The sequence below is a fragment of the Nipponia nippon genome, unplaced genomic scaffold, assembly GCF_047370975.1.
Source record: "Nipponia nippon isolate SJK-2023a ecotype South Korea unplaced genomic scaffold, ASM4737097v1 scaffold_42, whole genome shotgun sequence".
Lineage (NCBI taxonomy): Eukaryota > Metazoa > Chordata > Aves > Pelecaniformes > Threskiornithidae > Nipponia > Nipponia nippon.
The window spans coordinates 1,247,635-1,268,826 of NW_028262361.1; the positions used below are offsets into that span (position 1 = coordinate 1,247,635).

The 21,192-nt window shown below is 54.9% G+C and overlaps 1 protein-coding gene across 5 annotated transcripts in view; it reads left to right on the top strand.

Annotated features, from left to right (window-relative positions):
* WIZ (WIZ zinc finger) overlaps positions 1-21,192 on the top strand; it is a 58,475-nt gene that overhangs the window by 15,193 nt on the left and 22,090 nt on the right. For 4 of the 5 annotated variants that reach the window (XM_087778101.1, XM_087778102.1, XM_087778099.1 and 1 more), the window contains exon 3: positions 18,875-18,935. In XM_087778101.1, coding sequence (XP_087634227.1) covers positions 18,875-18,935 — 61 coding nt within the window. Of the gene's footprint in view, positions 1-16,225; positions 16,463-18,874; positions 18,936-21,192 lie in introns of all 5 variants that reach the window. The other variant, XM_087778103.1, reaches the window with a different exon arrangement.

Genomic DNA, 21,192 nt, shown 5'->3' on the forward strand with positions numbered 1-21,192 from the left:
TGCGATAGGGACCTCCAGTGGAGCACAAACCAACCCCGTGGGGACGTGGGTTGGCTGGAGATGTGCTAAAGCGGTGGCATTTGGTGGCTGCGGTTCATTGCCGTCCTCCGGGGACGGTAAAGGATCCTGCACGTGCCTGAGATGGAGAACTCACGTCCGGAAATTGCACAAAATAACGGTTTAACATCATTTCACCGCAGCTGAAGGACCATCTCTTGCTTTGCTCTTGGTGGTGTCCTCCTGGCCCTGAGCAGGTCGCTGGTGTCGGGCTTGTTTCGCGTTGGCTGCCAACAGCTACGAGCAAAGAGACGGAGAAGAAAAGCGGCGTTTGGGGCTTCCCCAAAGGCAGCGTCAGTCTCTTAAACAGCCGTTTCTGAAGAGCAATTTCTGTTGTTGCTCAACTGTTGGTTGAGTCTGCTCATCTGTCTTGGTTTGAGCTGCCCCAGCTGGCGGTTGTACAGCCCCGTGTCCAGGGAGACACCAAAAAACCCCTAGAAATTGGTCCTTAAAGTCTTCTGGTAGATGTTCATGTGGTTTACAAGCCCAACCCTTAAACTCTCCCTTAACCAAGTCTTAAATTCTTTGTTACGGAGCGTGTGTGAGGGGCTGGAGATGCTGCCGTCTGCCTCGCCTCTTCCCGATTGTTGTTGTTCCAAAGAGCATCTGGATGACCCTTCTTGGGGGTAGGGACTTGCAGATGAGAGGCAGGAGCAAAGAGCCGGAGCAGTTGGTTTACGGGAGCCTGGGAAATAAAATTAACAGGATTAGGAGATCAAAGTTTACTCAGGCCTTGTAATGCTGGGGTTTGTCCTAGAGCTGGGCTTTGGTGGGGTGGTGAGACCTCATGGCAGTGTCCTGGTTTTAATTGTGAAGCGTTGGAGTGGGCGTTAGGGGTGTTTTGGGGGAAAACGTGTTGTTCTCGCGAGGTGGGTCCCCACGTGAATTGCTCCAGCGTAGCAAATCATGCTTCGGTTTGATCTTGGGTTGGGCAGAGAGCTCCGGGTGCCTCTAAACCGCTTTCTGGCACGGCACAGCTCTCGTGTAGCCTGTCCCAAGGTGTGTTTGCCAACTGCTGGGCCATTTTTTTTTTTTTTTTTTTTACGTCCCGCCTTTGAACTCCATCCAGAAAAGATACGCAAGTCATGAGACCAGACACCCAACGGAGGTGCAGCTCGTGCTAATCTTGCCTTAACTCTTTGGGACAGTCCCCGCTGCCTACATCCAGTGGCCTTTTCTGAGGTTTCTTGCATGGGCGAGGGGCTGAAATCATGGCTGTTTTCCAACATTGCCTCCTTCCTCGCTGGTGTTGGGCAGAGTTTAAGCTGTTGGCTTTCAACCTCTCTTAACCCAGAGGTTGAGCTCACACAGTCCCAGTAACCTTCCTCACTAGTTACCGCTTCGTCAGCCTCTTCGCCTGCGAACGGTGCCAGGAAAGATGTCATGTTGTTGCCTAGCAAATAAATAATTGAATACTTGAGTCCAAGACAACAGGCAGGGCTTAGCTGGAGCTGGGACGTGGAGTACAGTTGGAAACCCTGAAGTTGCATGGAAAAAAACCCCACGCTACGTCTCCTCTAACGCAGGAGTAACAAAGCTCTCGGATGGGAATCTCTTCCCAAAGACTTTTGGGGTTAGTAGCTTTCTACCTGAGCTGTGAGTAAGCGCCAAAATAAGGATTTGATGGCAGCACGAGGGTTGGGTTGAGTGGTTGCTCGTGAGCATGGCGCTGTTCCTATGGGGTGGGAAGGTGGGTCATGACGTGGTCCTCAAACGTGCCACCAAGAGAAGGGGGTGAGCAGTGGTCAAGGTGTTTTCTTGCCGTGGGTGGTCTTTGGTGACCAAACCCATGACCCTGAATGGTCAAGGTCTGCGGCGAGGAGGGTCTGGTGCCCCGTGGTCCTCCTCGGTGCGCTGGGAGAAGGTTTCACACCCGCGCTTGGTAGTGGTTGTCCAAGGCACGGAGCACCTGCCGTGCCCGTCTTTCGGTGTCTATAAATAACCTCCCAAATCCAGCACCCCCCAAGCAGCCTCTCTTCCCTGTGCCGCCGCTCGTGCTAACTGGGCCACGGTTTAAAAATAAGCCCGGGGCAACACTGGGCACGGCCGTGGATTCTCCTGCTGCCTTGCAAAGTAGGACATGGCCCAATCCTCCTTCTCCACTGGGCATTTATGGGGAGGAGAGGTTCTGTACTGGTGCAAGCTTGTTTTTTGGCCATGCAAAGCCAAGTCCTTGGTTGGGGCAAATGGGGTGTAAATGTGTTGTGGTGGCGATGTTGGGTTTTTCGGGGTGGCTTGCTTCTGTCCTACAGCCCAGGCTGCTCTCCTGCTCCACCCAGGCTGCCAGATGTCTGGGAAACCTCAGTAAGTGGCCCAAATCTAATTTTTTTTCCTCAATATCAGGGGGATAAAAGCTATTCGGGAGTGTGTAAGGGATAAGTGGCTGTGGCAATGACCGCTTTTGCAAGAGCAAACTGCTGCTGGGTCAAGCTGGGGATGGAGATACCGTAACCTTCTCCCAACCCCAGCAGAAATGAGCTAATGCTTCGGCACGAGGCCACGTTAATCCTTCTCTGGAGTTTGCTGCTGCTGAGAAAATTCATGTTTGCACTGTGCTTCCTGCAGCACTGTGTCTGGCCAGTACTGTGGTGGATAACAAAAAAAAAAAAAGGGGGGTTTAAGTATGTTAACAGCAAAAGGAGGACTAAAGAAAACGTTGGTCTGTTATTTGATGAGGTTGGTCGCCTCATAAATAGGGATGAAGATAAAGCAGAGAGGTTCCATGCCGCCTTCACCCCTCTCTTTAAGACCAACGGTGGGCCCTGGGACCCCATGGAGTTGGGTGGGAGGACCGCAACTGGGAGAGTGGTAAGCTCCCAGTTGACTTTGAACTCGTATGGGATTTGCTGCAGCAATTGCATGCATGTAAATCTACAGGTCCCGCTGGGATTCATCCCAGGGTACTGGGAGAGTTGGCCGATGTTCTTGTGAGGCCTTTGTTATTTATCGAGGGTTTTGGGACTCTGGAGAGGTCCCGGTCAATTGGAAGCTAGCAAATGTTATTCCATTTTCCAAGAAGGGTAAGAAAGATGACCCTGGTGATTATAGACCTCTCGGTCTCGCTTCGGTGCCTGGTAAAATTATGGAGAAGGTTATTCTGGGAGTTATTGAAAAACACTTGAAAGATGATGCAGTCATCGGTCAAAGCCAACGTGGGTTCCTGAAGGGAAAGTCATGTCTTCCTAACTGAATATCCTTTTGTGTCAGGGTTCCCTGCCTTGTGGACGAAGGGAAGGCAGCGGATGTGGTTTTTGGGGATTTTAGCAAAGCTTTTGATACTGTTTCAGAGTATCCTGGACAAAACGTCCAGCATACAGCTAGACACGGACACAACACGTTGGGTGAACAGTTGGCTGAAGGGTCAGGCTCAAAGAGTTAGGGTCAACAGGGCAACATCTGGCTGGTGGCCAGTCCCTGGTGGTGTTCTCTAGGGGTTTTTCCCTCTTCAGTGTTTTTATCGATGATCTGGACACGGGAGTTGAGTGCACACTCCGTAAGTTTGCTGATGATACTAAATTAGGAGAAGCTGTTGATTCCCTCGAGGGTAGAGAGGCCTCACGGAGAGATCTCGGTAGATCAGAGCGCTGGGTAATCACCAGCCGTATGACATCGGACAAGGACAAATGCCAGATCCTGCACCTGGGATGGTGTCATCTGGGATGTACATATAGATCTGGGGGCAAGAGGCTGGAGTGCAGCCCTGCAGAGGGGGATCTGGGGACTTTGGGTGACGGGAAGCCCAATGGGAGTCAACCAGGTGCCCTCATGGCCAAAAGGGCCACCCGTATCCTGGGGTACATTAGGCACAGTAGAGCGAACCGGTCGAAAGCCGTGGTTGTCCCATGTCTTGGTGTGACCTCACCCTTGAGTCCTGTGGGCACTTTGGAGCTCCACAGTCTAAGAAGAACATAAAAATATTAGAACGTGTCCAAAGGAGGGCAACAGAGATGGTGAAAGGGGTAGAGGGCTTGTGAGGAGCGGCTGAGGATATCAGAGTTGGGCAGCCTGGACAAGAGAAGACCAAGGGGTGACCTCATTGATGTCTACAACTTCCTCGTGATGGGGAACGGAGAGGGAGGTGCTGATCTCTTCTCTCAGGTGTTTGGTGATAGGACACGAGGGAACGGCTTAAAGTTGTGTCAGGGGAAGTTCGGATTGGCCATTAGGAAAGAGTTCTTTATGGAGAGGGTGGTCAAGCACTGGGACGAGCTCCCCAGGGATGAGCTCGTGGCCCCAAGCCGGTTGGTGTTGAAGAAGAGTTTGAAGAACGCTCTTCGATATAGGGTTTAACTTTTAGGTTGCCCTGTGTGGAGTCAGGAGTTGGGCTTGATGATCCATGATCCTCGTGGGTCTCTTCCAACTCAGGAGATTCTATGTCCTTGTGTCATTGGGACACACTGGTTTCAACCCAGCTGGTGCTTTGTGGTTTTGGGGGAACCTAGTTGGTTTTAAGACATGGAGTTCTTGCCGCGGAAGCACGGTGTCCTTGTCGTAGGAGAGCTGATGGCACTTACCCCACTTGGATTTGTCTCTAGGGTGCAACGTGGAGCTGAGCAGCTGCTTCCCTTCCTCCCCGGTGGCACCATGTCTGGTTTGTCCTTCTTGTAACCGTGTTACCTGGTGTGTTACTATAGTTTTGGGCTGTCTGCGTGGTCGAAATCCTTCCTTTTCTTGCTGTCTCCCAAAAATGTGTGTATCTGTAGGATGAGACTTCTGGGGCTTGGCCATCAAAGAGTCCAAGTTGTAGAAAAAAAGGATTAGTTTAAGGATGGAGGAGCTGGGGAACGTGTTTCTCCCCAGTTTGTACCAGCTAGTCCCTGAAGAGATGTCCAAGCACAGCCTTAACGCGAAGCCCTGGGTAGGGGCTGCAAATATTCTCAATTTATCTCTATTTTCCAGCAAGTGTTGTTGGTGGCCAGTCCCTTCTAGCTCACCCTGGGGCCAAAGTCCTACTTCTCCACCCTGGGGTGTTTAGGAGCCTCCCAGCCCTCCTCCGTGTAGGATGGTTGAGTGGAGGAAGGATCTCAGCAGCTTTTTGGGCTCCATCTCATCATGGTTGTTGCTGGAGCCCGATGTATTCCTGCCAGCCCCGACGTGGGGGGTGAGATGCTGCCAGATGAAGCCATCCAGCGATTCTCCATCGCCGCAATAACACCAGCGCTTGGCCCCGACGCCGTGCCAAGGTGGCCCCGAGAGCCCGCGCTCATGCCAAGGACCGAATCCAACCTCTTGGCTCGGTTCGGGGAAGCAGCCGCGCTCGGCAAGGCTCGCCCATCAACGTCGCGTGCTCTCCGGAGCGCTCCGACACGTACACCCCGCGTTCCCAAGTCTTGGCGGCGGATGGTGGGTTTCTGTAATTGGAAAGGACAGCTCGTTGCAGGCCAACAGCAACGAACAGCAAGAAGAAGATCCCTCAGGAGTCTTCTCCATGGCCTTATAGCATCCAAAACAGCCTTTGGGGACCTTCTCACCTGCTAATATTATAGGTATAAAAGAGCTGAGCCTCGTGGCTTCCCAGTGCTCCCCTCTCGTTGCTTTTTAGGTGATTAAAACCCCGTTTCAATGATGGTGAAGCCAAAACCTGCCGGCAGACGGAGGAAAAAGTTGACGGGGGTGAAAGATGTGGAGTCAGAGGGACCCGGAGCGAAAAGGGGCCGGCGATGTGAATCGCCTGCATTCATCGCCGATAAAAACACTACCACTTTTATGGGAGCAGCCGAGATCTGCTGGAAATTTAATAGAGAGGGATCCAAACAAGATGAGTTTGCAACAGAGTCTGGATGCCTTTCAAGCAGCTTGGATAGAAACTGTTCTTTCATTAGATGCTGGATGTGTCCTCTGCTGACGAGGAAAGTTTTCTGCCGCCCGTCGCATAAATCTTGCTTAAAGCTGGATGGAGCAGAGCAGGATCTAGAGGATGAATTTGCTTGGAGGCCTGATAACTCTTTAAGGGAAATGGAAAAAAAAAAAAAAAAATATGAAAGGTTTCAAGGCTTGGAATCGCCTCTGAAAAGGCTCAATTTGGGCTCTTAGCTGCGGGTGAAAGACTTGAATGGAGGGCTGGCACCCTCGGGCAGTGCTCTTTCTCACTCGCCTTTTGTTTTTAAAAGGCTCGGTAATGGGGGAAATGCAGAATTGGAAGCAGCATGGGTAGAAAATCCCCTGTTTAAACAGGTATTTGCACCCTGATTTGCAGAGGGAGGTTTTCCACTGCATGGGTTCGGCAGCTGCAAAACCCGGTGCAGACGCTGGATGCAGGACCCACCACGGGCAGCGTCTCTTGGAGAGGGGACCGCGATGCTCAGGGCAATCCCCATCCCACCAGATTTGAGGGTACGGCTGGGGAGCCCCGAGGGTTTTAAGCGGTAAAGGAACGGCCAAGTTTTACGGAGCATCCTCAGCCGGTCCGTCGGCTCGCTTGAAAATACTTTGGGAGACGGCTTGGTGCCGTGCCGGCGCGCTCAGGGATGTACGAGGCAAGGGTGGTTAAGGAGAGCTTGGGAAAAAGAAGTCTTTTGGGGGGGGTTGGGAAGTCTTTTGGGGGGGGTTGGGAAGTCTTTTGGAGGGGTTGGGAAGTCTTTTGGGGGGGGTTGGGAAGTCTTTTGGAGGGGTTGGGAAGTCTTTTGGAGGGGTTGGGAAGTCTTTTGGGGGGGTTGGGAAGTCTTTTTAGAGGATGGACATAGAGCAAATGCCTTCCCTGCCCGAAGCAGGCGCTGAGCATTTAGGAGCTGGCGTCGCCTCTCCAACCCATTCAAACCTCAGCGCTGTTTTCTGAAGCACGTGAAGGTTTTACCGGAGGTTTTTTTTTGGGCTCAAAGCAGGAGGTTTTGGGTTTGAGATTGCCATCCCGGGGCCAAACGGGGTTGATGCTGTGAGCCGAGCATCTTCGGTGCAAGCGATGCTGAGAGGTGGCAGCGCGGTCCAAGCGCGGCAGAGGAAGGAGCAGCATCGTCCTCCCGACCTGCTGCAGGTCGTAGCATCAGCCCCAGGTTTGGGGCACAGTTTACCCTTGCCCCATGGTCTCATCCTGGTTCTGCGGGAGACTCGGAAACACCACCAGACCCCAAAATCATGCAAATATTTGTGAGTATCCTGGGATGCCTGTATTGCTCCGGAGCCTTGGAGCAAGCTCTGGAGCCTGGGAGCAAGCCCTCAACCCTGCCTATCGGGCTCATACCACCAGCTTTTGCCTTTTTCTTGGAGGAAAGGCAGCTCAAAGCTTTGCCTGAAGCTTTTCGGATGGGTCTGGGCTCTGCATCCCCCCACGCTGGGGTTGGGAGCAGGGCACGGCTCCGGTGCATCCCCCCGGGTTCTGCAAATACCCTGAGAGCTGAGAAAAACCCAAGTATAACTCGTGTCCTCTGGCCGGGGAGCACGGGGAGGCTGGAAATAAGAGCAAAGCTCCTCGCTGGGAAAGTGTCGGGTTCCCTCTCGGCCGTGCCAAGCTAAACAAGCCACGCTGTTCGGCTGCTCGCGGCAGAAGAGCTGGTTTTCCCTGTGGTAGCCCTTCCTCGCACCTCTTTCAGTTTCGGTTAATCTCACTCATACGCCAGCGATGAAACCCCGCACGGGGTCTCAGCATGGACTCCTCGACCCGTCGTACGCGGAGTTTCGGGGAGAAAGGAGGGGGGGGGTTTCCGCCTTGTTAGATTTGCCGGAGGTTTTCCAGCGGGGAGCGGATGCCTGTGGAGCGAGTTCAAGCTGCTGACAACGGGCTGGCTTTTCTCCGCTGCCTTGCGAAGTCATCCGTGAACTGCAGGTTGCAAACCACAGCTAGCTAGAGATATATTTTTTTTTTTTCTTCTATTTTTTGGTGTTTTGCTTTTTTCCCGCCCCCCCCCAACCACACCGTTGGTGACTCACAGCTCCCATGTGATCACCGAGTGCAGCAGGTCATCATCCGTCATCCAGCTAACGAGCTTCCCATCCCGTTGCTGTCGATCATCCCCGTTTCTCTTCCGATTCCTGGGATTACCCCTGGCTTTTTCGGCACAATATCCCCATCCTTTTCTCTCGGGGTGCTGCTGCCCGGCTCTCCTCCACATCAGGGACCTTTCTAATGGGTCAGGAGCAGGTATGGGACATCACCGGCGGCTGCTCGGGCTCTCCAGGAGACTCTTTAGTGCTTCCTTCTCGGTTGAGTCTTTGCCCCCATAGATGTTTTTTCCAGCAGCCTTCGTGATCTTCTGTAGATCTTCCTCTGCATTCATGCATCCCGCTGGGTTTTACGCTGCTGTGATGCTTCTCCTTCTCTACCTTGAGTAGCTTGGTCCCGCTTGGTCTCCAAAGCCCTCACGAGCCCTCACCGTTGGGTTGCGGTGGGCAAAACCACGGTGGAGACCCTCCCCGAGGTCCCCAGGCTGCTGCGGGGACGTCTCCTGGCTCCGTCGGTTGTGGAAGGGTGCGGCCCTTCCTCCGGGCAGACGGCTCGTCCTCTCCTGGCTCTGCTCTTTGGCTCGCAGACCCGCAGGTTGGCCTCTTTCTTGGAAAACAAACCGCGTGTCGCTGTGCAGCTGTTTCTGAGAAGATGACGGCGCCCAAATGGTCAAGGTTTGGGAGATAAAAATTTCACATCTTCTGGCCACCCCTGGGTGGCCCTGGCAAGTCCTACAAGGGCTGGAGGGACTGCGCTGCCCCGGGAGAGCCAAAGGGAAGGGTTCAAAGCTGCGGTGTGGCTCCCATCCAGACATTTAACGTCTGCTTTCCACTCCAGTGGGACTTCTCCAGCGCTTGGTGACCGGTGAGATGAGGCACCTCATCCCTGGCTTCATCTTTTTCCTCCTCGATCGGAGCTCAACAGCCAGACGGGGACCCTGGTGGAGCGGCTTAGGTGGGCGAGTGAGTCACCCCGTGTTGCTCTTCTCTCCGATGGAGATGTGCCGGCGCTCATGGTGGACGGGTGCCTGAAGCTGCCGGCTCCCCTGCACACCCCCGTTGAGGTCCTGCTGCTCCGGCTCAGGCGTAACGCGGCACTTGCCAGCCCCGCGCCGGTACAGCGTCTCCGCTTAAGCCTCGGTAGAGTCCTTCATCCAGATGTTTATGCGAAGTCTGTGAAATCGTGGCAAGCTCTCGCTGACCATAAACATCCCGGGGAGCGGGGCCAACATCTCGAGATGTGTCATGCTTCCTACGGCTCTGTCTTCCAGAAGCACGCAAGGCTTCCTGAGCTCTGCTGACTCGGGCAGCTTGAACGCGAGCCCATGCGCACGAGCCAACAGGCGCTGGCTTAGTTTAGTTCAGGTTTTTTTTTTTCTCCAGTGTGAGCAGTTTGCTTAAACCCAGCTGTCCCCGGGGGACCCCTGCGCTTGGGTGCCGTCTTGGGATTCGACAGCGGCGATGGATGGGTGATTCTTTATTTCGGAGCCGAACACGAGGATCTCTTGGGTGATTCTTTCTTTCCCCCGAGCCAAAACACAAGGATCTCTTGGAGGACGATGAGCTCGTTGTGGTGTGTTTCAGCAGGAAGGTTGTTGCTCTTATCGGTGATCCACGCTGGGAGAGAAATGCTTGACTTGAGTGTAAGTGGCCGATTGGTGCCAAACTGGTGCCAAATCGCCGAGCTTTGCGTCGGAGGAGCGACAAACGCGGCCGCAGAGCACACAGCGAAGATGTTGCATCCCATGAAACATCTGCTTGGCACCCAGGGACGGCACGCGGAACAACCCAGGGCTTGCTTGATAACGCAGAGGTCCCATCCGGAGAGGTTCGAGCGGCTTTTTGTATGGATGCAACACGCACTGATCTGTCCGGACCGGCAAGAACGAACTCCGGAGCTGCTGGAAGGAGCGTGCCCAGGCACAGCCAAGCCAAGAGACAGCCAGGGTGCCGGGTCCGCGTTTCGAGGGGAAGAGTTAAGCTTGGGCGTGACAGCGATGGCAGGGAAATCCTGCACGGGGAGAGGTGAACGAGGGATAACCAGGGCTGGTGGCATTGGGAAACAACATGTGGAAAATGGGTGCTGGTGGCGTCGGAGCCGTTCGGCGTTTTTCCGGGTCCGCAATGCATCGCTCGGCCTTGCCGCCCAAGCGGGATGCTGGAAGGGGGCTGGGGGGGGTCGTGCGTGCTTTGCTCTGAGCGGCCGGTTCACTGGGACGAGCTGGAGCTCGCTGGGATGCCGAGTCAGCACATCCAGCGCCCTCCCCTTGCAGCCGTGCCGTTCCCCACCTCCATCTGCTGCAGAGACCACTTCCTGAGCAGGCGTTGCCTTTCTAACTGCTCGAGGGAGAACCGGTTGCGATAGCGGGGACAGGATAACCCCGGACCGCTGCTGGCGACGGAGGCGAGAGGGACCCGCACGCCCCCGAGCGCGTGGTAGGACGCAGGGCCACGCGCCCACGGTCTCCCATGGGGTTTTGGGATCTGCGGTGTCCGGGCAGGGTGAAAACAAATCCTATTTTGCATCTAGAAACCAAAGGGGGGACCCTGTAGATGGGATCGACTCGGCGCAGGGTTGCGATCCTCCTCCTGTGCGTGGAAACCCACAGGCTCGATTTTAGGGGAAGTGGGAGCCGGAGGGGGAGACCGGTGCTTGTCCCAAAGCCCATCCATCGGGAAGGATGGGCGCTCGCAGGTTGCTTCAAGGTTTCCTTGTGGCCGTTGAGACCCGCAGCCATCACCGTGTGCTGCTGGTGGATGGGGAACGCGGGGCGGCTTTGGCCTGGAGCCAACGTGGCCTCCATGGTCTTCTCCCATGGGAAGCGTCTGTGTGTTCATCCTTGCTCCGTGGCTCACGGTTGTCTTAAAATTTTCTAGTAATGCTGATATTGGAGCGTTGCTGGTTTTGGTAGTGCCTGGAGGTCCTTGTCCTTGCTCTGGAGTTCCCGGTGGTGTGGTTTCTCTTGCCAAGAGCTTTCTGGACTTGGTGGGACCAGGATGTTGTATCTGTCCTCCACGTTGTCCTGGTGTCTCCCCATAGCCTTGAGTTTCCCGTGGGGCAGCAAGGAGAGCCGGTCCCTGACCCATCTGTCACCCAGCCCCTCCAGCCCCCCAACCCCTTCCCGCGCTGCCGTTTCAGCTGATGTTCCCATGCTCATGGGGCTTCCCAAGCCCCAAACGGGGCAATCGCTTAAGGGATGGAAATAGGATTTGATTTTTCTTTTCCCCCCTTCCCCATGATTTGGGGGCATGGGCCAATGGCTCGCTGAAGCGAAAGGCAGGAGGTTTTGGCTCCTTCCGCACCAAAATGGCTTTACCTTCTGCCCAAGCAAGGCTTTGGGAGGTCTCTGAGCCCCCACCGAAGGCTGCTACCTCTTGAAGTTCAGTTGTTGGGGGACGGTTTAGTTGTTCGTGCCTGGATTAATAACAGGCAGAGAGCAGCAAACGCGAAGCCTTTATGAAGCTCGGAAGAAAATATTTGGGGTGTTTCTTGTTTAGCCTCAACATCTTTTTGGGTAGAAAGGGGGATTTGGGTTGGAGGGCTAATGCCAAAGCAAGAGCAGGTTGTCCAGCTTGGAAGGTCTCCAAGGATGGAGGTGCCACGGTGTCTCTGGGGGGCCACCCTCCGTCCCCGTGTACAAAACGAACCCAAGGAGACTGAAGGATGGGAATTGGGCCGATCCTCGTCCTCCCAAATGCCTTTTGGATGTCTTGCGCCCGGCCTGGCTCGGTGGAGAGATCCCGCGTGAGTCACTGCGTTGAGATAAGCGTCAAGTCGTGGAGGAGAATAGCTCTGACCTGCTCCTCTGGCAGCCGGCTCTGTCCCTCCCCGGAGATATTTGCAGCCCTTGCTTTTTGATCCTGATCCCATCTTTCCCAGTAATTCTCTACTTTAGACGCACTGAAATGGCTCAAAAAAAGAGCTGAGCCGGTGGAAGGGATGGCCAGGATGCGTGGTGCCGACAGGATGGATGGGACCACGGCTGCCGGCACTTGGCGCACCGTTTTTGGAGCTGGTCTAAATTCATGCTGCCTGTACCCTGCCTGCACAGCCCTGCCTCCTCTTTTTGGGTCATCTCCAGCATTGCTAAGCAGCTTGGGGAGCCAGAGGGACCACGTATGGATGGCTCCGCTCCTACCGGGATTACCACAGCTCGGTGCGGCCTCGGTGAGTCGATGGGCGAATAATTTTGACAGAAGATAGCACTGGTGCAATGAAAAACGTGGGATCCTTTGGCTGGGGAGCAGCGAGCTGCGTCCATTCAGGATGCTCTTACCCCTACGTTGGGTTTTTCACCTCGGTACGAGGCCGGACATCGTTCTTTCATCGGCAGAGTTTGCTTCACCCCCGCCTCGCAGCAATGATACAGAGTCCTCCAAGCTCCCCGAGTCCAGCCGCTGCCCCGAGCTGAGCAAAGTCCCAACCCAGGCAGCTCCTCCCAGGCCAGAGCACGGGTTAAAACACGAGCAGCTCCAACCGGTGGGTTATTCATCCTGCTGCGACGAGCTGATCCCCTTGCACGTGAGCCTGCAGCGTTCATCTCCTGGGACTAGAGCAGACACGTCGGGGATGTAAGGATTTATCCGCTCCGCTCTTCGCGGACTGCCGTTGCTTGGACCCTTTGCGGTGTCTTTTCCTGCCTGTGCAAAGTCCAGCAGTAGAAATATCAGCACCTGGATGCTGGTTGCACAACCCTGGGCATTTCCAGCCCTTAAATACACAAACTTCCAGCGCCCTGCACCTGCGGAGGGGTGAAGGGACCCACGCCGCTCCCAGGAAGCCCAAGCAGAAGCGAACGCGGAGCTGTCGGTGTCGCGTGAAGGCAACGGCACCTTCCCCAGCTCCGTCAGCAGCCGGCTAAGCCCAAGTCAGATGAGACGCGATGTGCTGCCAGCACGCTGTGCTTTGAAGAGCTCGTGTCCTCAAGGTCATCTGCCCGCAGGCTTAGGAGCGTCCTTAAATACTGCCCTGAACCGCCACACAGCGCAAAGGAGAAAGAAATGTCTCTCGTTTCTTCGGCAAACGGCCGAGAGCTTTCATCGGAGCAGGATCCGGAGCTACGTGCAGGAAAACTAAACCCAAACGTGCCCATTTTCAGGAGGAAACGTGAAGTTCGTGTCTCCAGCCAAGGCCTCCCGCAGCAAAGCCTGTCCTCGCGCCAGCTCGTCTGTATTCAGGAGCACGAGCAAAATCTCCAGCTTGCTTCTGGCAAGCCACAGCAAAGGGTTGGAGAACACAATCGTCTCGTCTGGCTCTGGCGAGAGCATTTCGACGCTCGCGTGAGACTGTGGGCGAAATGATTTCGGCTGTGGCGAGCACGGAGCGATGCCGGGCTCTTGGGATGGAGGAGTAGTGTCTACCCAGGGATTTCGGGCAGGAATACCGTCGAAGAGCTTGAATCTGGCGTGAGTGGTCACCCGAACAGCTCCAGGCTGAGCCCGACGCGTGCAGAGCACCCAGGTTGCTCGTCCAGGTGCTTTTGGTGGCCGGGGGGATGCCGGGGTGCAGGCGGTCATCTTCTCTTGGGTGAGGGAAAAGCTCTGCTGTGGAGCATCTCATGGTGCTCACGCAAAGCCCTTGCCTTCGCGTGGGAGCTGTTGGTCCTATTTAGAGTGGGTTGGAGAAGAAAGAGCTGCCTGTTGCACCCTTTTTTTGCAAGATCTCCATGTTTTGCTTCTCCTGTCACCCACTTTCATCCCGGAGCCACGTGCTCACGCGCGGGGATGTCAGGATTGCTGAGCAAAAGTACCGACGGCGCCTTTGCCCACCGAACGCCACTGTTTGCACTGCAAACACAAGGCCAGCTTGGGTTGGACCTGCCATGGCTCTGCCAGCATGGATGAGGCCTTGGAGAGGTCTTCTTGCATGGCAGTTTTGGGCTGGAAGAGCCAAGTTTGGGGCTGTGGGATGGATTTGGAGATGGGCTGGGATGTGGGAAATGAAGCTCCTGCTTCCCTGCGTTTCCAGCGAGCTTTTGGGGAGCTAAATATCTCCTGTGGTGTTGAGGGCTGGAAAACCCACCCCATCTCTTGGCCACCATGTAGCCCCGGATGACTGAACCTTTCCAGTGTTGGATTCCTCATTCCACTGGTAACAAACCCAAATCTGCGCCATCTGATGTGGCAGAAATCCCCGTGGCTGGGTTGGGTGGTAGCCCGTCGGTAAAAACCCAGCCGCTCGGCTCCGGCACCACCACAGCATGGGGACACGGTGCTTTCCCCCCGCTGTTGAGCAGTAATCCTGCTGTGCGGGTCTATCTGCTGGGGGTTTTGGCACCACCGGTTGCTCTCGTGCTTTTTGGACCGCGAAAGGCGACGTGTCAGGCCAAAATATTTTTTCCCCAGGTTATTTACAATATGCAGAAGCTGTATCAGCTGCTGGTGCCAACAAGTGATTCTTCTGGTACCTTTTGCTCTTAAATTAAACACCTGAGATTAAAGTGTGAGCCTTAAGTAGGAGCTAGTCTTTAATTCCAGAGCTAAATCATGCCTTGCGACATCTTGCGTTACTCGGAAGATGATGCAATAACTCACCCCTTGCCTAATACCATTGCTCAAATGACAAGGTCCCTCAGCCTGGCTGTAGGGGAGCTAAAATATCTCTTTGTGCCTCTTTTTTTTCAGTTTGTTTAGATAGGCTGGAAAAAACCAAAGCCTGGGAGAGCTTGTGTAGGCTGAGCGAAGGCTTTTTGGAGGTGATCGGCTGGTTTTGAGGGTTTTTGGAAGCCCTCAGACTGCTCCGAAAAGTGATATTGCAAATTCCTATCCAATTTGCTCAATTTTTCATTTTTGATGAGTCCGGTTCTGGTCTAAACCAAGTCGTCACCCTCTGGAGGAGCCTCTTTTTTCCTCCCTTGACTGGAGACCGCTTCATCCCATCCTCAGACCGATGTCCTTTGGAAGTGCCGGTCCTTCTGCGGTGGGAATGCAGCTGGTCTGGGAGCTGCTGGAGGATCCGGAGTCAGAGCCGAGTCTCCCTCCTCACCTTGTATCGCTGAGATATGAGGTGCAGAAGGCACGAGGAAGTCAGGCAGGCGTCCTTCCTCCCGTCCTGGGGGACTGTCTGGAAGGGAAACCTGTTGTATTCAGGGGATGGAGCCTTACACAGTTTGAAGTTTGGGAAATAATAGTATTTTAAGAGTTTTCTTCAAATCTTCACTCCTTTATGCTCTTTTAGACTGTCAGTAGACACCTCTTGGGAGCTGGGTAGAAAACTTTCAGGAGAACATAGTTTCTTGGCTGAACTCTTCAGAAGAGAGATCCTCTCCCTGTTTCAATGTGGTCTAGGGTCTTGATGGAAACCACCATCCAAAAGACCTCTCTGCTTCAGACTCTTGAACTTCTTTGGGCTTTTAATCCTAAAATCACAGAATAATTGAGGTTGGACAGACCCTCCAGAGGTCTTCATCCCATCCCTGTGCTCAAAGCACAGCCAACTTCAAAGTTAGGTTGCGCAAGCCCCATCCAGTTGAGTTTTGAGCAACTCCAGGGATGGAGATCCTCCACACCTCTGGCCTGTCCCAGGGTTGTCCCACTCCCACAGGGAAGAGTTTCCCATGTTGTGACTTCCTTGTCCTCTTGTTGCGCGTGTCCAGGAGGAGTTTGGCTCCATCTTCTCTACGCCCTCCAATTAGTGGCTGTAGGCTGCACCTGCATGCTCTCATCTTGAAGCGGAACAAGCCTGACTCCCGCAGCCTGTCTTCATTCATCACGTCCTCCAGTCCCCGATGGCTGGGGACCTTCACTGGGCTGGCTTTGTTGGATGTTGCATCTATCAACATCTCCGTGACCTCCTGACGTAGCGGGGCAACCTTGCTAATTGTTACGGCTACCATTTGGTGCGTTGGTAGTCTTAAAAATAGGTGTTGAGTAGCTCCGGTACCAAATAAACCGGACCTTTTGTGTAGGAAGCATCTGCCATACGATGAGCGGTGATGTGGAACAGCACCTCAAGGTGCATCCTGGTGTTTTCTGGGGTGGTGGAGAAGGTTTAGGCAAAATTTTTGCACCTCGATATGCTATCGTGCCTCTTGAGCGTGCCGTTAACCTCTGCTTATCAACCCTGACCGTGATGGCCTCGATGAGCCAGGGCTCTTTCGGCTTTTCTGGAGATGTTGGTATCTGATAATTCATGATCTTTGAAACGTGTTCTGTAATTAACCATCACCGAATTTGTCTAGAGCTGGGTCTGCTGCATCTAGGAGAGCTCCTGGTCTCCGTGTAACTGCTCCCGTGCTGGGAAACTCATGGGTTTTCCCTTATCTTGGGCTTTTTGTGTGTGTTTTGGCCACAGGCTCATGCGATGGCTTGATTTTGAAAGCGTCCTGATGTCTGGCCGGGTTGCTTTAACTCTTGGGATAGAGGAAAAACAGAGAGGAGAGACCCGTGGCCCCGATACGAGGGTGTTTGACCTCTTGGAGGAGAGACCGTGAGCTCAAAAATGAATGCTGATTCGCCGTGCTCTCTCGGGAGAAGCTGCAGCCACGCTCCTGTGGTTAGAGCAGCAGCTCTTGCTGGATTACCATAGAGGGTAAATTTGAGCCTCCTAAGTCCAAGACATTAAACTCCCTCATCTCTCGCTGTTTCCAAGAAACCAGGATTTGCAGGGAGTGCAGTTACGTGCTCATCAGGAGAAAGATAAATCACCGCATGTTTTCCTCTAAAGGAGACGGTTTCTAAAAATAGGAGCCGTGCTGGAGCTCCGGAGAACAAAAGAGTCCCTGGAAGGCTCCTGCCACCGTCCTTTCTCGGTGATCGGTGCTCTCTGTCCCTCTTCATCCACGCGCTGGGGATTTATGGAAGCGTTTAAAATCTGCCGATATGGGAGGGTTGGGTTTTTTTCCTGTCCTTTTTCCCCGGCATTCCCGCCCTGGCCGGCTGGTGACTCAGGCTTTCCTGAATGAACGCTGCTGGTCTCCCGTGACCTCGACAGCTTGGCCCTGGATCCTGCCGGCCTTTTCCGAAATGATTTTGAAGCCAAAAGGACTTGATCTGGGAGCCAGAGAGCTGCCGTCTCTCCAGGACGGGCTCTGATAGTGCCGATGCCTGATAAACCCCGGCAATGTGTGCGGTCCCAGCTCTGCATCTAGATGAAAGAGCTCCAACTCCGTCATCTCCGGATGAGACCTACACGTTGGAGACGCTCAGCCTTAAAAGTCTCGTGTCTAAGGTGGCTCACCTAAGGTGTTAGAAGGATGGGCAGCCGCCCCTGGCTTTTCACATCCTTCCTCTGCTTTTGGGGCAGGTCCTGCCCTGCCTTCCCCCTCTCCATAACCAGTGTGGTGTCCCGAATACCACGTTCCTCCTGGTTTTACGACATGTAACCAGTAATCCTTAGAAGAAATGCAAATTGTGAGCTGCTGCATCCATTCCGGAGGGGACGGAGGTCGGTTTGGGCTGAGCCCGCAGACCGTTGCAGCAAAACCCATCTCCTTGGCCGTGTGTTTCCAAAATGCTCCCTGTTTCCTTCCCAGGACGTGCAGCTTGATCCTGCTCTCTCTCATCTTTGCGTTCAATGTTAAAGGCTCTCTGGGTCGTTGGACGGTGCGTGGTGGAGGCTGAGCTGCTCCTTGCGCGTCCCTTTTCTCCATGAGCCCCAGGCGTGGTCTGTGCTGGGTCTGCACCCTCCATCAAGCTGTGGACACCTCCTTCTTGTGGCCTCCTGGTTATTTCCACCGCGCCGGTGAGCTCCAGGCAACTCTGGGGCTGCTGGGCATCCCACGACCCAAGATGACGATGATGGGAGCAGGGATGCGGGACAATTCCTTGTCCTAGCAGAAAGCTTGCTTGCCTGGAGCTGGGCTGCCCCTGAACCAAGATGACGATGATGATGGGAGCAGGGACGAGGAACAGTTCCTTGTCCCAGCAGCAGCCTTGCTCGCCTGGGGCCGGGCTGCTGGGCTGCCCATGACCCATGATGATGATGATGATGATGATGATGAGAGCAGGGACGCAGGATAGTTCCTTGTCCTGGCAGCAACCTTGCTTGCCCGGGGCTGGTTCGCAGCAGGAAACAACGTGGCTTCACCCAGCTATGCCTCAGCTTCCCCAAGCTCCCAGCGTGGAATAACAAGTGAGTCCTGCTTTCCATACAGCTGGGACAGGCAACGCGTGGCCGGACCAGGATGGGGGGGATCCAGCACGAGGAGCAAGACCCCCGTGTCCTGCCCTGAGCTCAGCCCCGGCTGACGGAGCCTCAGGGCCAGGTCGGTTCGATCCAGACGTCTTCGTCGGACACAGCCGAAGGCTTTCCTCCTGTTGAGAAGGGACGTGTCTGGGTCTGATAGATCTCAGCAGACTCTGCAGATCTTCAGGAGGCGTTTGCCTGCCCGTCATCGCTGCCTGAAATCCTGCCTTGCATCTTCGCACGAGCAGACTTGGAAGTGATTTAGCCCAGGAGCCATCCCGGGGGTTTGGCCAACACCGGAGCGAAGCAGAGCTCCTCCAAGCCCCAGATGATGCCCAGGCACCTGGAGAAGCCCTCCATGCTGGTCCAAGGGCAGGGGTGCACGCCGGCACCGGCGAGGCTCATGAGCCCCATCCGTAGAGCCGGTGGAACCAGTCTTCTTCGTAGGGTGGACCAAGGCAACCCTTGTCCAGCCGCGCGGCCACGGCTCCGTGCCGGCTACCTCTCCGGCGAGCAGGGGTGGCGGGAGCGCAGCCAGCGGCACGTGCATCTTCCCGTTAAACTGCTTAGTTGCAGGAACGATTATAAATCAAATAGTTGCACGTGGGATTAAACCCTCTTAAGTGTGGCTCGGAAATCCTCTCATAATCCGGAACCGGCTGTAAGAGGGAAGGACAGGCAGCAGGAGCAGAGGGGGTTTATCTGCTGGGAAAGCTTTTTTAACACACACACACACACAAAAAATCACTTTATTGCAAATTGCGTTGAAGAAGCCTCACTTGGACACTGACCTTGGAGCTTTCCTCTCTATTGCAGATGAGCCTGATCCTGCCCTCTCCGGTGCCGTCCCAGCCACAGCTCACAGGACCGAACTCGGGTAAGTTCCCAAGGGATGTCACGGAGTAGGGAGCGCCCAGGAGCCCGTCTCCCCGTGCTAATGGTATTCCAGTTACACAAAGCCCCAAAATATCTCCCTGGCTGTCCCCGAAGAGGGTTGTCCCACCACCGAGGACGTCAGCAGGTCCCTTCGGAGCCAGCCAGCGCAGTCCCCTCGCTGCAGAGCAGTGTTGGCTGCTCTAATTCATCTCGTTTGTCCTCCTTCCCAACAAACCACCCTGCTTCTGCTTGCCCTAAATCACCCCTCGGAGCCATCCCGCTTCCCCTCAGAGCCATCCCGCTTCCCCGTGGTGCTACTGGGGCTGCCCCTGCTGCAAGGGAGAGAGAGATGCTGGGAGGTGGATGCTTGATGTGGTTGCATTGGGTGTCCCGAAGCTGCTAAGGGGTGTCCCAAATAGCTCTGAGCACCCTGGAAAAGGCAGATTTTTGGGGTGCCAGCCCAAGGCTCATGCACGGCAAGGGTCCTGGTCCCTCGTGGCACCGGGGACCCGCGCCTGGCTCAGAATCACTCTCCGGCTTAGCCTGTTCAGCAACGCGACCAATGCCCAGCACGTTTTAATGGGCTTATTTTAGTATCTGCTGTTGACTGATCCTTCCTGGGCCAGCGGTTTCCTTAGCGAGTTATTTTTAATAACGTTTGCAGGGTTTACGGTGCATATGGGAATCACATTTCCCTGATATCAAGCCACAGACAATGGTGAGCCCGTCCTCCAGTCCGCAGTCATTTCTCCCAAGTCAAAATAGGGAAAGGTTTGGAGCTGGGAGGGCAAGCGCGATGGGGTGGGAGGATCGGTTTGCCCCTAAACTTGGCTTTTTCCAGGAACAAGCTGGAAATAAATAGATTTAAAAAGAAGGGAGAGAGAGAGGCAGCGTGAGAACCATGTGGAACTGGCAGCCCTGCTGTCTCCGACAAAGGCGCTTTGTTCTCCCGGCAGCACAACTTGACCCATGAGATAGTGTTTTGCTGGCCTTGGAGCAGCTCCTTGCACGAGGTCTTGAGTCACCAGGCTGCTCCGGGTGTTGGGCTCTGCGATCCGGCAGGTTTCTTCCCTAGGGATGGTTTAGCAGGGAGCAGGAGCTGGGATATGGTGGTTTGCACCCAGCTCTTGGCCGTGCATCCGTGCCACGGGTGCTGCGTAGAGGGAGAAGCCGGGCACGAAGGTGGCTGTGGAGGACAGAAGCTGGGTTGCATCCTTAGGGCAGGGATGGGGACGCGGAGGAGTCTTGCCTTGCTCCGCAGCTCAGCGGACGCCCCCAGTCCGCTCGGCCCCGGAGCCGGCATCTGCCAAACCCCCGTGAAGCTGCCATTGGGGCTCCTGGGTCTCTTGGAGCCCAGTTCAGAAGCCGAACTGTGGGGATCTGGTGCCATTTGAGGCTCTGCTTCCCCACCGAGTCTCTCGCCACCCCAGCAGAAGGGCTTGAGGCTCTCGTAGATCCTGTCTCATAACTGTTGGTCCTGTGCAGACATCTCCAATCCCTCGAGGCATCTCAGAGAACATCTGTTGCACCCTCATGGCCCTCACCACATCCCTTCTTCTTCCAGGAAAAAGCCTCCAAGCCCAATGTAGGACTTCCAAAACCACCAGGCTGGGACTGCCCACGGGTGTGCTCAGCCCCTCTCTAACGCCCAACGCGTCTTCAGTGCCGTGGTGGTACCCGCAGCACCCATCTGGGTGGCCTGGGGCCACCCAATCCCACCGTAGAGCTCATCCCATGGATGAGGATGTTCAAGCAGCCCATGTTCTCCAGCTGCTTGATGGGGTCTTCCCAGCTTTGGGGTCCTTGCTGAGGGTTTCGAAGACGATGAGGAGGAACCACCTTGATCCTCTGTGGATCTCCACACAGGGAAGAAAGACTTCCCACTCCTGCCACGGAGAGGGATCACCCAGGGACTTTAATCATGGAGACAAACCGTCCTTTGGTCCCAGAGACCTTTGGTATGGTCCACGTTGACACTTAAATCTCTTTTTTATGCAACTTGGAAGAGCTCATTGGCCTGTTCTTCACCCCGATAGTGAGAAGTGTCATCGCTAAGAGCAAATATCCCTGTTGAGCTGGGTAAAAAGGAGGGAATAAGGTGTCCAAGCATCCTGAGAAGTTAGGAGGGGAAAGGGAAGGAGAAGCAGAGAGTGGGGTGGAGCGAGGGGAAGATGACTTCTGGCCCAAGGCAGGAATCGGTGATGTGGTGGTGGGAACCCAACACTCCTGTTGTGCCTGGCATGACCGCGGCAGAGCCG